This window comes from Andrena cerasifolii, chromosome 3 (genome assembly GCF_050908995.1).
Source record: "Andrena cerasifolii isolate SP2316 chromosome 3, iyAndCera1_principal, whole genome shotgun sequence".
NCBI classification, from domain to species: domain Eukaryota; kingdom Metazoa; phylum Arthropoda; class Insecta; order Hymenoptera; family Andrenidae; genus Andrena; species Andrena cerasifolii.
In genome coordinates, this window is record NC_135120.1 from 7723956 (window position 1) to 7738700 (window position 14745).

A 14745-nucleotide genomic window follows, 5' to 3' on the forward strand; every position below is an offset into this window, starting at 1 on the left:
GCCGTGCTTTAAGGGGAGGTTCTGGTCTAGAGCCCAAAAAAATAGGTGATCTTTAGGAATTAATTAAAGGAAAACTACTATATATAATTTAATGGGACTTGTTGCATTGTATTAAGGATGTCTTATGTTATAGAAATATATTTTTTGTTTTATAATTAATCAGTGCAAACAGCCCTGGGGAGTCGTTAAAGTTAAGGCGTCAAAAAATCGATCCAAATCGGTGGGACCTGTATCTCTAAAAGTTATTATCCGATTCGACTGAAACCTTTTTTATTTTGAAGATTATTCTTTTTTCTAGGGGGGGGGACTAAAAAAATTACAAAAATTACATTTTTTTTAGAAAATAACGACACTTCACGTTTGAAATCACTTTTCCCTGTATTTTTCGTCCTTTCAACGCCTTTAAAAATTATAAATTTTCAACTTTTTGTAATTTTTTTTAGTCCCCCCCCCTAGCCAAAAGAATAATCTTCAAAATAAAACAAGTTTCAGTCGAATCGGATAATAACTTTTGAAGATACAGGTCCCACCGTTTTGAGAACACTGTTTCGAGAAAAACGCATTTGAAGTTTTACGTGAGCGCCGAGTAGCCGGTTGTGACCCATGTATTTGCCGCGACTCAAATGCCTACAACTTGGGGAATTTTACGAATTTCAACTAATCCTTTTAAACCCGTATTCCTAAAAGATTGAACATTCGAAAAATGATATAAAAAAAATCGACATTTAGACCAGAACCTCCCCTTAAAGTTTTACGTGAGCGCCGAGTAGCCGGTTGTTACCCATGTATTTGCCGCGACTCAAATGCCTACAACTTGGGGAATTTTACGAATTTCAACAAATCCTTTCAAACCCGTTTTCCTAAAAGGTTGAACATTCGAAAAATGAAATAAAAGAAAAATCGACATTTAGACCAGAACCTCCCCGTAACTCCTCAACGACCGACCCCTGAAACGAACAACTGACCGTGAGGCCCGGGCCCTCGGAACGAAAACCTCCACTGTTTCCCCGGTCGCTATAGGAAATACTAAGGTTCGTGCGAGATACGCAGGCGGGCGACCAGTGGAAAGCTTAGGGTCCGTACCAGATACTGAGGTGGTAAGGGGTTAAAATCGGCGCGTAGAAATTTTGAATCGTTCTCGTAGGACAAGTGATGGGCAAGGAGAAAAAGAAACAGGGAATTTCACGAAACAGCTTTATCGAGAAAATTAAGTTCTCATACTTCAGTCTACCCTTGCCCTTCAAGAGGGAAATCTTGTTGGCTCGGAAAATGCGTGGATACTTTCGTTTGGTGGTCGGTAATCCGTTGATTATAGGCCTTAATGGATCGACGCATTGGCATTCTAGTTCGCCATTGTGTGTACACTGATTCTCCTCTATTTGGATTTAAATGTACGGTATTGTGGCGCGCAGCTCGCAGTCGCGTAGTTGCATTAGCGTTAGAATAGCGCTCGGGAGATTTCGAGTAATTGAAATCTATTGTTGGGCTGTTTTTCAGGTGATGCAACAGCAACAGCACATGGCCGGAGGGATGGGAGGCGTGAGACCACCGCCTCCCGAGTACAAAGCGGCGGCTCAGGCCCAAATGATGCACGCTGGTATCGGCATGGGTCAGCAGGCGAGGTTTCCCAATGCTGGACCAATGCGCAGGGTTACGCAACAGCCTATGCCTCCTTCAGGTTAGTAGTGCTAGTACGATAACGTCGGGAACGCCGCGTCTCCTTAATCCCAGCTCCTCTATACATATGTAGATACCTCTATCGGAAAATTGAAATTGTAATCTAGGCTGCTCATGGATCTTTCATGATCGAATCATTGATCCTCCTTTCTGTCTCTTTTCGTTCGCTTGTAACGACCGGTTGGTTAGTCGGTGCTAAAGGATCGCGGGAAACCTCTGAGAGGTATCTGATCTATCGTCACAGTTCCACGAGGGATCTTTGTCGCTATGTACGAAAGTGTAGTTCATTCACTCCAAAGTACAAATTGTTCTCAAAGAGGTGTGGTTCTGTTTAATAGAGATATAGAAACATTGAGGGGACTAGGCAGTCGAAAAATCGATTTTTATTGCATTTTACTAAAGTACTATCTTTTCTCAATAAAATGCCGCTTGGTTTATAGTAAAATTCGCAAAATTGTAGATTTGGCAGCTGAAAACGTCAAGCGGCAACCTATAGCGTCGCCTTTGCCCAGAAACTTTAAATGCGTTTTTCTCGAATATTTGTTACTCTTCATTTTTTCCCTGATTGGGAACGAATTGAGGTTCAAATCGACTTGGAAAAAATTACAGGATGTGTAGAACATGTGTCATTTCGGCGCAAACCTCTGATATGGTCTTTAAAAATTCGAGATTTTCATAAAAAAATCAAGAAGTCACCGGATTTTGGTAGCACACAAACAATGATGGTGCGCGAGAAGAACGCGATTTTCGGGAATTTTTTGTGGATTATCTGCTGTATATTTTTTTTACAACTATTCGCTTATTTTAAAAGTACATATACGTAGCAACTCTCAGTAATTTTGTTGTAGAAAAACATTAAGAAATGAACGAATAACAGCCATTCTCGCGGAAGCTGTTTTGAGGTTCGAATTGAGGTTCAGATCGACTTGGGAAAAATTACGGAATGTGTAAAACATGTGCCATTCCGGGGCAAACCTCTTATAGTGTCCGTAAAAATACGAGATTTTCATAAAAAAAATTGGGAAGTCGCCGGATTTTTGTAGCGCACAAACAATGATGGTCTGGGTTAAAAAAATTCGGTGACTTCTTAATTTTTTTATGAAAACCTCGAATTTTTAAAGACCATATCAGAGGTTTGCGCCGAAATGACACATGTTCTACACATCCTGTAATTTTTTCCAAGTCGATTTGAACCTCAATTCGCTCGCAATCAGGAAAAAATGAAGAGAAAAAAAAATATTCGAGAAAAACGCATTTAAAGTTTCTAGGCAAAGGCGACGCTATAGGTTACCGCTTGACGTTTTCAGCTGCCAAATCTACAATTTTGCGAATTTTACTATAAACCAAGCGGCATTTTATTGAGAAAAGATAGTACTTTCGGAAAATGCAATAAAAAATCGATTTTTCGACTGCCTAGTCCCCTTGAAGAGTAAAGGTACGTCTACACGACGACACTTTTGTGTCTAGATCAAGTGTAATTTGTTTCTAGCTAGTTCCAGTGTCCTCAGTCTAGCTCTAGCTGCAACTCTCGCGACGATACTTCAAATTCAGTGTCGCGGACTGCTCTAGGCAGTGTCCAATCTTCCAGAATTTTTTTTTTCACTGTCGTATACGCTTGATCCAGACACAAAAGTGTAGTCGTGTGGATGTACCTTTAAACAGAGTGCTGCAGAAGCGTAGAGTGGAAGATTCTCGAATTTAGCAGACACTTTAGACAAGAGCCAAGCGTACCAATGTATCTGGGAGCTTGACAGATCTCTTCACGAAGCTTCGACGTAATACCAATTCTCAAGATCGTGCGTTCACGCTTAAAAACGAGAGCGTGTACTTTCGAAAGGATGGAAATGAAGCGCGGGGTTCGCGCGCGGTCCACTCTTCCGCCGCGCTTTTTACGCTGGCGACGGTGTACGTCACTTTCATATGCGCCGGACGGAGTTGGGTGGCACTCAGGGTAATGAGAACCTGGCGTTGCTATCGATTCTTTCATCTTCCGCCGAAACGCCGAATGCTCTTTCGGCGGGCGACGCTCCCCGATTTCCCTGGCTGATTTCCCACGATCTTGACTCTCGAAACTGATAAGCTACTTAACAACATTTAGAGACAGCGGAGATGCCAACCGACTGGCTGGTCAGATGCTGAGAGATTTACGCTTAAGGGGGTATACCCGTTTGAACCTTCGGAAAATGTATACATTTTGTGGATTTTTTTACAAGTCAACGGTTTGATGCAGATTTCCCGTTTTTTAACTATGTTTACATAGTATTATGAACTACTTATAAAAAAAGTTTCAGTTAAAAAACTATTGTTTTTCGGAAGTTACGGATACATGTCCGAAAGTCTCTCGATTTTAGACGGCTAAACGGTGGCCCTAAAAACTCGCGCTACGTTCAACCAATTCACTTCAAATTTTGCATGCAGAATCATAATAAGATTCCACATCGTCCAACGAAGGCTTTTTTTATTTCGATTCCCCGTTTATTATTTATAAAGGAAAAAGGTGGATTTTTCTCTTAGAAAAATTTAACTTTACCTTTGATCTCTCACCATTTCTTTATTTTTCAAAATTTTCAAAATCGCCTTCGTTGGACGATGTGGAATCTTATTATGATTCTGCATGCAAAATTTGAAGTAAATTGGTTGAACGTAGCGCGAGTTTTTAGGGCCACCGTTTAGCCGTCTAAAATCGAGAGACTTTCGGACATGTATCCGTAACTTCCGAAAAACAATAGTTTTTTAACTGAAACTTTTTTTATAAGTAGTTCATAATACTATGTAAACATAGTTAAAAAACGGGAAATCTGCATCAAACCGTTGACTTGTAAAAAAATCCACAAAATGTATACATTTTCCGAGGGTTCAAACGGGTATACCCCCTTAAGGTGCGTTTAGACCAAACGAACGAGTGCTCGTTCGCTCCACTCTTCGACAAAATCCAAGTGATGAAGAGTTGCAAGTGAAGATTGTCCTTTATACTAAATAAGCACGAAGTTTGTCGAAGTGGAGAGCGAACGAGCATTCGTTCCTTCGATCTAAACGCGCCTTTAGGTGTAGATCAATTTTAGAGCACATAAAGAAAAGGAGGAACTTCAAAGTGAACGCAGGTGGATTTCACTTCTTCTAGATTGGGATAGGTCGTGATACATGATTGTACTGGAAGGAAACATTCTTCGCGTCGTGATCAAACTCAGCACAACGCTTCCGAAGAATTGCTCGCAAGTTTCGGCACAGCTGGATAAATTACGTTCATTCACGTTCGCTCGGAATCACGATTAGCGGGCACCGCGCGGCGAAACTCGCAGGAGGATTCAGTGGGAAATATTTCTCTTGAAAATAACCCCGATTACCAAATGATTACAGAGGAGCTGGCAAATCCGTGTAATCGCGCGTAAAAAGGTAAACGATGAATAATCGTGGAAAAATATTTGACTCCAGCCGCGGTGCGTTCGTTCGAGCACTGTTTACACAGTTTTTAACCATCGGTTAGACAAGCATTCGAGAGAAATGAAGCCGACCTCTCCGCTGGATCCGCTCCAGACCAGAAAGAAAGAGCGAGGCAGTATGGCAGGGGGTTAGGTAGGGGGTCGTAAATATTCTTATACCCTGCACCAGCGTACAGAGACTCTATCGATCTGCCCGGAGCTACTTTCGTAAGATTCTATCCAAACGAAAATTCACAGAGCATTACTGCGCTGCGTTTCCTTTGCCCGGTACACGTAGCCTCGGCGCTTATACCTGGCTAAGCCGAATGAAGCGTAGCTTCCTCGCGATCGATGACTATCCTCTTCGATTCAATCCTGCATTCTGGCTGTCACGAGCGCGACTGCATCTACTGCGTACAGAGGAATAAAAATAGAGGAGATTCTTCCCTTCTACGCGAAGATTAGAAGCGTGAGATTACTTGGTAGGGGTGCGTCAATCCGATGCGGGTCTGGTTTCTTGAGAATCAGATCGCAAACATGATTAATTAGCGAGATCATTTTTGTTTTGCTACCTGAGATTCAACTGTTGCAACTCTTTTGCGATATAGGAAGCGAAAAGAGATTGGTGAATGATGATTAATGTTTATTTACATCTGTACATGTGTAGCTATGTTTGCAAATAAGTCAGTAATTAAGAATTATAGAGTATCGCTAAAAGTTTCCTCTCCGCGTAGCGAGTCTTCAGGTTGTCTGACTCTTAACTGACCATTCCCCTGGATCCATTCTGTCACACGTCCCATTGAGACACTCGCCTCTCCAATCTTCACATAACTACACAGATCTTCTTGAAATTACTGAAACATACACCTCCACTTGCACAACAAGTCACTCCGGACCACCGCAAACAAACCCCCTGAAGATCTCTGTTGGACTATAAGTTCCCATCTTCGATGCCATTCACTCCCATTAACACGCATTAAAGGCGCATTAACAACAGAATGCCTCGTAAGAAACTAACCAGAGCAAAACAGACCTGTTCTCCGTGGCCTCGTCGCTTAGAACCAGTCTATCTTCTATTCAGCAAATCTTTCCGGTACCTGTATATCTTCAAATCCAACAGAGACGTTTAGCTCCTCCGCTTCTCCCGGCTTCCCTACCGTACTGTACAGCACGCAATTAAGAAATGGCGATATCTCGATACGAGCGAGAAGATCGGAGGCAGATTGCAGGGTTATTAACGTCCTGCCGTGTGGCGTTCTCGCTTTAGGCCCGATGATGAGGCCGCAAATGGCGCAACAGCAACAACAGGCGTTGCACGCGGCCGGCGGCAACATGTACATGGGCGGCGGCGGTATGGCCGCCATCGGCGGGATGCATCAGATGCATCAACGTCTCGGATATCCTAGGACCAATAATCAACGGCCGCCTAACGTCAGCGTCGGCCCAGCGGACGGCCTTGGGAATAGCATCGCCGGCCGCGGAGCCCAGCAAGAATGGCGACACGTCCTGATGCAGCAGCAGGGCTTTCAGGCGCAAATGCGCTCGCAATTCAACCAACAAGGTCACCAAGGTAAGCGCTCCACGCGTATCGCGCCTGTGATAATCAGCTGCGCCTGAGGCGGGTCGCGGGCGTAACGCTCCTTCCAAGTCGCTGTCGAATTAGTCACATCCCTTTTTCCGTTCCGCCGACGGTAGTCGCTGGAGCGCAAATTGCACGCGTTCGCGTAGCTTGTACGATTTAGGTTAATGACAGATAATCTTTGGGTAGACTGCGGTAGGTGCCTGTAGGGTAACGTGAAGTGTTTTGGGTTACCAGTTTAATTTGCGTCTTGGGATCTTTTAATATGTACATGGGGCAGCGCGCGTATCGAAAGGGGTGGACGATGAATCTGCCTTTGCATCCAGCGCGGAATCGTTTGCTACCGAGGGGAGGTGTCGAGGTTTTCCTAGATGCGAAGATTGATTGTCTCATTGACGAGCAAGTGACGGTTAAATTGTTTTACTTGCGTTGCTTTTGTAGGCGGGTTCGGCATGGGAGGCACAGGCGGAATGCAGATGAACGCCGCGCAGATGCAGCATCAACAACTGATTCGCTCTCAGAGCGGAGGTATCGCTGGCTCCGGCATGGCCAACAGCACTCAGATGCAGCAGCTACTGTCGCAGCAGCACCAGCAGCAGACATTAGCCATGCAGCAGAGTAATAATCAGATGTCACTGCAGATGCAAATGTCCCAGTCCGCATCAGTCAACTCTGTCAGCAGTACCGGCACCGGTAAGTCGAGGCCAATAACCACACCAACGCTTCCATCTCCGCGCGGTCCTAGCTGTACATCGTAGGGTAATCAGTGATTTTGATTAAAGTAAATAACGGGAAGAATAATTGTTTTGCTTGACTGGCCGTGCATTGGATAAAGAGTAAAAGACAGCGGCACAGTTGTAGGTTGGACGAGTCTTTTTCCGAGGAATAGACGAAAATTGGAATTTTATTCTTCGCGGCAGTGCGACAGCGCACTATATTCGTTTGCGCTCAAACTTCTGAAAAATGCACTTCGTGCAGAATTAGCGGTATAACGGTGATGGAGACGATTCTTCGTAAAAAAGAAGGCAAATAGAAGTACCCGTCAAATCATTTATTTCCGGACCACTCGAAATTACATTCCATTTACGGGACATTCCACGCGAAATCGGACACTTTTTGGAGTATCATTTCGGATGTGGCTGAAATTTGAATATGTTGTAGTCTTTAGGGATGTATAAACATATCTCGAAGGATTTTTGACAATCTTGAAAAATGTCGATTTTACAGCTGTTTCAAGGTAAGTGCTAACTTTTTTTCAATAAATTATAACTATGGAAGTAGTAAACGGATGGAGATGAGGTTTACGGAGAAAAGACATTGAAGTTTTAAGAAAAAATTATTTCAGTTTCAGAAACAATTTTTTTTAAACATTTTTGTGCAATTATTTTAAACAAATGCAGTTTTTTAACAACGGGCGTGATTTTAAAAATCTGAAAAAAAACAGAATATAGTTCTATCCTTCCCCTTCGTGGTCTAATTGTCAAAAATATGGCCATTTTAAAATTGGCCTTGTGAAAATTGTCGAAAGTTGACGCTGCGTCGCCCAGTACCGCGGTACTCGCAGGATTCTCGAAATTGGTAAGTATTTGAAAAAAAACTGAAAAAGGAAAACTCTTACTGTTTTTTATATCTAACATAATACGGTATCTGAATTTTTGGTGTTCGCAATATTTTCCTTGAAACGGGGGTGAGTTTTAGTTTTTTAAATGGAATGCTATATATTTGATTACCCAATATGAAAGCGACTGTCAAGACAAATTAAGACAAATACGGTATACTATGACCTTGAAGGCCACACAAGGTTAGGAATGAAGTAAATATATTGAACTATCTATCTAGTAGATAGGGTTTCTTTCTTTCATCCCTAACCTTGTATGGCCTTGGAGGTCATAGTGTACCATATGGTTGAATTTGTCTTGACAGTCGCTTTTATATTGGGTAATCAAATATATAACATTCCATTTAAAAAACTAAAAGTCACCCTCGTTTGAAGGAAAATATATAATATTCCATTTAAAGAACTAAAAGTCACCCTCGTTTCAAGGAAAATATTGCGAACACCAAAAATTGAGATACCGTATTATGTTGGATATGAAAAACAGTCAAAGTTTTCCTCCCTCAGTTTTTTTCCAAATACTTACCATTTTCGAGAATCCTGTATAAGAATATCAGAGATAGCCGCTTGGCCGCTGCGAGTACCGCGGTGCTGGGCGACGCAGCGTCAACTTTCGACAATTTTTACGAGGCCAATTTTAAAATGCCCATATTTTTGACAATTAGACCATGAAGGGGAAGGATAGAACTATATTCTGTTTTTTTAAGAATTTTTAAAATCGCGCCCGTTGTTAAAAAACTGCATTTGTTTAAAATATTTGCACAAAAATGTTTAAAAAAAATTGTTTCTGAAACTGAAATAATTTTTTCTTAAAACTTCAATGTCTTTTCTCCGTAAACCTCATCTCCATCCGTTTACTACTTCCATAGTTATAATTTATTGCAAAAAAGTTAGCACTTACCTCCAAACAGCTGTAAAATCGACATTTTTCAAAATTGTCAAAAATCCTTCGAGATATATTTATATATCCCTAAAGACTACAACATATTCAAATTTCAGCCACATCCGAAATGTTACTCCAAAAAGTGTCCGATTTCGCGTGGAATGTCCCTTACATGACGAAGCTTTGTAACTTGCTTCGTTTCCCTTCTCAGCAGTGTAGCGTCCCGATTATAAACCTACCTAGCTAGTATCGATTTGTCGCGAGGATCGACAAACACGGTTCGCCCTGGGTGCACCTTTCAGACTCCAAGCACATCGCTCCGGCGAAAGCGTTCCGTAGGCATTAACGAGTGCGTTAATCGGGCTTTTTCAGGGTCACCCCTGCATCCTCATCAGCAGTACGGCGCAGGTAGTCCAGGAGTGCGGAGCCTACCGCAACAGCAGCACGCCCAGCCATCGGTGACCACCACGGACCCCTCGGTGGCCGCTGCGGACTTCAGCCTCGAGTTTCTGGAGAACCTTCCGACGGGAGACACGTCGAACTTCAGCGCTCAGGAGCTCCTGAATTCCCTCGACTCCACGGCGGGCTTCAACCTCGATATTCTGTAAGGCCACGCCTCTCGCGGTCTATTCGGGAGGCGGATTTCACCCAGGCCGGTTATATAAAACGAATATGCAAACACGCGCATCCGGGATCGATCACACCCCCACCCACCCCCTCCCCCTAACTTCTTTCTATATACACCCACGCGCTCCACGCAACGATATCGCTCGGAGAGCTGCTCGCTGGAAATGCGTGGCTCGCGCGATCTTCCCCGTCGCGTGTATCGCACGGCCATTCGGTTCGGCGGTTCCCCGAGAGATCGATGAACGCGAGCGTGGAACGTAATCGTCGGTGTGTGACGGAGAGAGGCGAGCGGGTTAGGCTCGGCTTCCGCGCCACCTCCGGAGGCGATTCGGGGAACGAAGTCGCGAGACGGGGGCTGCGTACACCGAATTAGTGGAAAGTTGGGGGGGGGGGCAGCTCGACGGGAGGCGAGAGATGGATCGTCGACAACCCCGGCGATCACGGTCCCCGATAGGAGCGTCCGCCCCCCCCTCCTCCGTTGTCTGCCTCCGATGTTCATCGATTGATCGATTCCTACAGCGCCCGGGGTGGTTCGATCCAGTCGAGGGCGAGCGCAACGCGTGCACCGTTGTAAAATAGCGCGATTAGTTAAAGTTCCCTCCGTCGGTCGGCGCGCTCAACCCCTACGAGGCGAGGCTGAAGCAGGGGACGATGGCCGTTGTCCTTGGACCGTTTCCCAGGGATCGCGTGGTCGGCAACCGGTTCGGCGCGTCGGCGTGTCTCTAATCGGGGAGCACCGGTCGTAGTGCATTTTCGGCAGCTATTCTCCTGGCTGGCGACGACTATTCTTCTAGGCAATCATCGCGTTTTAGTGAAATTGAATCTTTCTTAATGGTAACGATCGAAGAGCAACGGGGAACGAGAATCGTGAACGGCGCAGCGCACGGTCGACAGCGTGGGAAATCAAGAGGCACATTACACGTACACACACATACACACATGTACACACGGAATTCGTCCTGTTCCGTGAGTGACTTTTTTTTCATCATATATATATATATATATATATTATATATATATAATTATTATTATATATATAATAACTATATATATATATATAATTATATACTGTAATTGTAGCTCTCACAGCTGTGACGATCCTCGCGTTCCCGTTGAAGATCTCCTGCCCCGAACTTTTCTTTCGCCTCCAACCTCCCCTCCCCGTCTCTCCATTTCGATTCGCGGCAGCCACAGGTCGGGGAGGATCGATGAATTTCTCGAGTGCACGCGTCGACGACACTCCGCGTCGGTGACTTCGACGGGCACTCCACGAAATCGACGAGGGTTCTCTCTTGATTTTTCACGCGACTGTTCCGCGAAGACACGCAGTCAAGTGTCGGCGAGATCCGCCGTCGCGTCGATTGTGTCGGTGGCCACGGATCGATCGCAGACCTTCGTTCGGGCGATCTCACCGGTTAGATTCGGCTAATTGGCAGAGGGGGGGACAGGCTTGCTGTTGCTTTCGCGAGCGGATCGGTTCGACCTGGCGCGGCACGTCACCGAGAGAGAAGGTTTCGGTTTACCGGCTAAATAATGTTACGTAACAGTGGCTAGAACGTAGCGTATTTAATTATGCCCCTGGCGGCGTATCTACAATTAACAGAAAGTCAATTATGAGATCTATATATATACATACATGCATACATATATATATATATTCGATCCTCGATGAACTTTTGTGGCCTGTAATGGTGGGCCAGGGTTCGGCCCGACAGATCGGTCACGTCGGTAGGGTTTGCATTGTGTTTAACGACGATGAGAGAAAGCGAGAGAGAGAGAGAGAGAGAGAGGGAGGGAGAGAATGAGAGCGATTGAAAACACTTCCCAAGAACGCGGTGTTAGTGTTAGTAAGGGGATATAAATTTAAAAGTAAAGGAAAAGGAAACTCTTGACTGTACATAGGTATATAAAACTTAGAAGATGAATTTCGAGAGAAGTTCGCGGGTGGTTTAGCCGATTAAAATTAAGAGCCCTATGATATAGGTGAATATTATAATGATAATAGTAATTGACGATAAAACGGCGGTGATATCCGCGAAACGTGTGCAGACGAGGGATAAATAGATAGATAGAGATTTTGGGGCGCGGGTAGCAGGGAAGAGGGTGGGGATACGTACGCGAGAATGACGATCGGGGGGGGAAGTACGATGACGCGATTTAAAGCGAATCGGGGGTCGGGCGACGGAGCACATTTCCTCGATTCGAGCGAGTATTTATTGAGTTTAGTTCCCAGAGTGTGCTCTGTCGCCTAGCCGAAGTTTGCACACTAATAATCACGGGGCAAGGTGTGCGGGGTCCGTGTTTGGCACGATGAACCGACTCGCTCGTTTCTCCGCGGATCGCCAGATTGCTTCCAGGTGTCGCGATCCCCCACCCCGCGAGTTCGGTGAACATATTATCCCACGTCTGGAATAGAATTAATTGATCGTCCAGCACCTATCCCCTCCCAATGGAAGTCACGTCAGCTGTTATTTCTGCATTCTTGCTCGGCTTTAAAGACGGGCGAGCAGGCTTGCGCGAAAATCGGCGCGACGCGATGGTACTCCAGCTGCGGAGAAGGGGTAGCGACGCGTTGTGGAGGGGATAACAGCGTAACACGGTGGGGGCTGTTTCCTCAGTGCTTTTCAACGGCCAGTTAGTCTTGTCCCGACTGTAGCTTCCATCGTTCTCCTACTCCCAACTGCTTCTCCTACCCAGAACGTGTCCACCATCCCTGCTCTCTTGATTTCACACCCCCAAAAGAATTACTATTCGTTCTACGTTTCGCCGACGCTCGGGAAATAACGCATCGAGCTGCGGTTCGTCGTCGCCAAACTTGGAAACCGCGACTAATCTTCCAAATAGTGATACATTCCATAGATAAAGAGAGGAAGAGGTGGGAAACCAACGGTTCGTCTAATCAAAACATGCATACACGTTTCTGAACGACATAGAGGGAAGTCGGGACAGGAAAGCAAACGAGATGGGATCGATAAAAAAAAGAAACAGTAACAACCGAGGAAACGCTCTGCGTAGGTGGTAGAGAAGAGAGGCAACACACATGCACACATTATATGTAACGAAGAAACACGCGAGAAGAATAATAAAAGTTATCCTCGACCGTTCGCCGAAAGCGTGCACGCGAACACTTCCGGTTCGGAGGTTCGCTTGTCACGACAATTATATATAATATATAAACGATCGCGCTCCCTTTCTGTCGCGGGCGGGGTCGCGCGAAATTAGAAGAGTACGATGGTTTTTTAAATTTTCATCGGGCGGAGCGACGCGTTAAACATTGTCTTGTAAATTATTGGGGCCACGAAACATAATCTAAAACGAGTGAAAACGATTTAAAAACGGGGGCGAAGAAAAACCAAAAAAAAAAAAAAAAAAAAACGAGACGCAAGGGGCGAGGGAGAAGGCGGGTGCTCTAATTCTCGCGTCGACGAACGATAAGAGAAAGACCGAAGAAGGGAATGGACCGTTATAGGATGTTAAAAAAAAGAAAGAAACGAGGGAGAATCAAGGATGGAGGAGAGAGGGCATAGTCGCCGCGTGTTGTTGTTGTTCTGTTCTCTTTCTTTTCCTCCCTTTTCAGTTTTCCGTCGCACATGTATACGTTTCGCGAACGAAAAGCGAGGAGAGACAGTAGGCGAGCAGAGGCGAGAGGGGGATGAGGGGGCAATCGTAGGAAGGGAGAGAGCATTAGGGACCAACCAAATAACAAAAAAAAAAGAGAAAAAAAGAATAAACAAAACGAGAGCAACAAAAGCGTGTGCTGGTGATGTCGATTGTCACGGTGGATCGTTCTTCTTTTTATACACGTCGGGATGAAAGACAGAGAGCGAGAGTGTGCGTGAGAGAGAGAGAGTGAGAGAGAGAGAGAGAGAGAGAGAGAGGAGGAGAGAGAGAACACGGAGAAAGTAATAGCAGTGCCTCGTGTTATGTCGTGACCGATCACCCAAGTTAGCCGATTAATAGACACACGGGACACGATCTTCCACGCTGGGGGAAAAAAAAAAGGGATCGAAAGCGGTTAGGCAACGATAACGCTGGCGATCGCACTGTTTTCTCCTGCACTGTCGATGGCGGTTAGATAGGCAAAGAAGAGACGCGGCTTCGGGCCCCTGAGAATGAATGGGCTTTGCGGGTGTGCCTCGCCCGTCGAGCAGATCTCGGGGATCGGCGAGGGCGCGCACCTTGGAATTATTTATAATATTTATAACTTTATATGATACACGGGCATTTTCGCATAGAATAAAGTTTCATGTTGAATCTCGAACTGTTATTAATAAAAAGCGTTGAGTTCCTACAGCCTCGTAGTTTGTTTACTTCGACTATTTGGATGTACGTGTTCCGATGGTCGGCCACTAGACGCGTTCGTCGCCCGCGAGACTTTCCGACCGCGTCCTCCGCCCCGGCGCGAACGGGACCCGCCAACGAACCAAAGGGAAACGGAGGGAAATAGCGCGCGAGTAGGACCGGCGGAAATTCGGCCGCAGCAGCGCTGGCCGTTGCTAACAAACAGCGAAGCTCCTGCGAACGAATTGGCCGCGCTGTATTTATCGGGCCCGTAACGTTGCTAATTGTCCGGTGGCGTTAAACCAGCGACAAATCGGACCGCCCGTTTCCAATGGATCTCGTCGTCGCGTGTTTGCCGACCGAAAATAATCGAGCCGCCCATTCCCAGTCACAAAACAGGTCAGAGGCGAGCGGGAGAATCTCTCATCGATCGGCGGCTCGCCGTCGAAAGTTCCGCGAATTCCGCCGCCCCTCTGCGCCCCCAACTCGCCCCGTCGGATCTTTCGAGCGCCTTCTTCCTCCTGAGAAGCATCGGGGAATCGATCCTCGCCGCGAATCATCGGTCGGCCGCGTCTCCACCGCGGGATCGTTGAAACATTCAAAGCTACCCCCGATCTGGGCACCCAGCGACCTACCCGCGTATCCACCCACGCGTCGAGCACGA

At 45.7% G+C, this 14745-nt stretch overlaps 1 protein-coding gene across 7 annotated transcripts in view; it reads left to right on the plus strand.

Moving 5' to 3' along the window:
* Mam (neurogenic protein mastermind) overlaps positions 1–9877 on the plus strand; it is a 292981-nt gene extending 283104 nt beyond the window's left edge. For all 7 annotated transcript variants that reach the window (XM_076808496.1, XM_076808498.1, XM_076808499.1 and 4 more), the window contains 4 exons: positions 1498–1678; positions 6364–6666; positions 7117–7368; positions 9546–9877. In XM_076808496.1, coding sequence (XP_076664611.1) covers positions 1498–1678; positions 6364–6666; positions 7117–7368; positions 9546–9781 — 972 coding nt within the window. In that variant the 3' untranslated portion in view covers positions 9782–9877. The remainder of the gene's footprint in view (positions 1–1497; positions 1679–6363; positions 6667–7116; positions 7369–9545) is intronic.
* The last annotated feature ends 4868 nt before the right edge of the window (positions 9878–14745 follow it).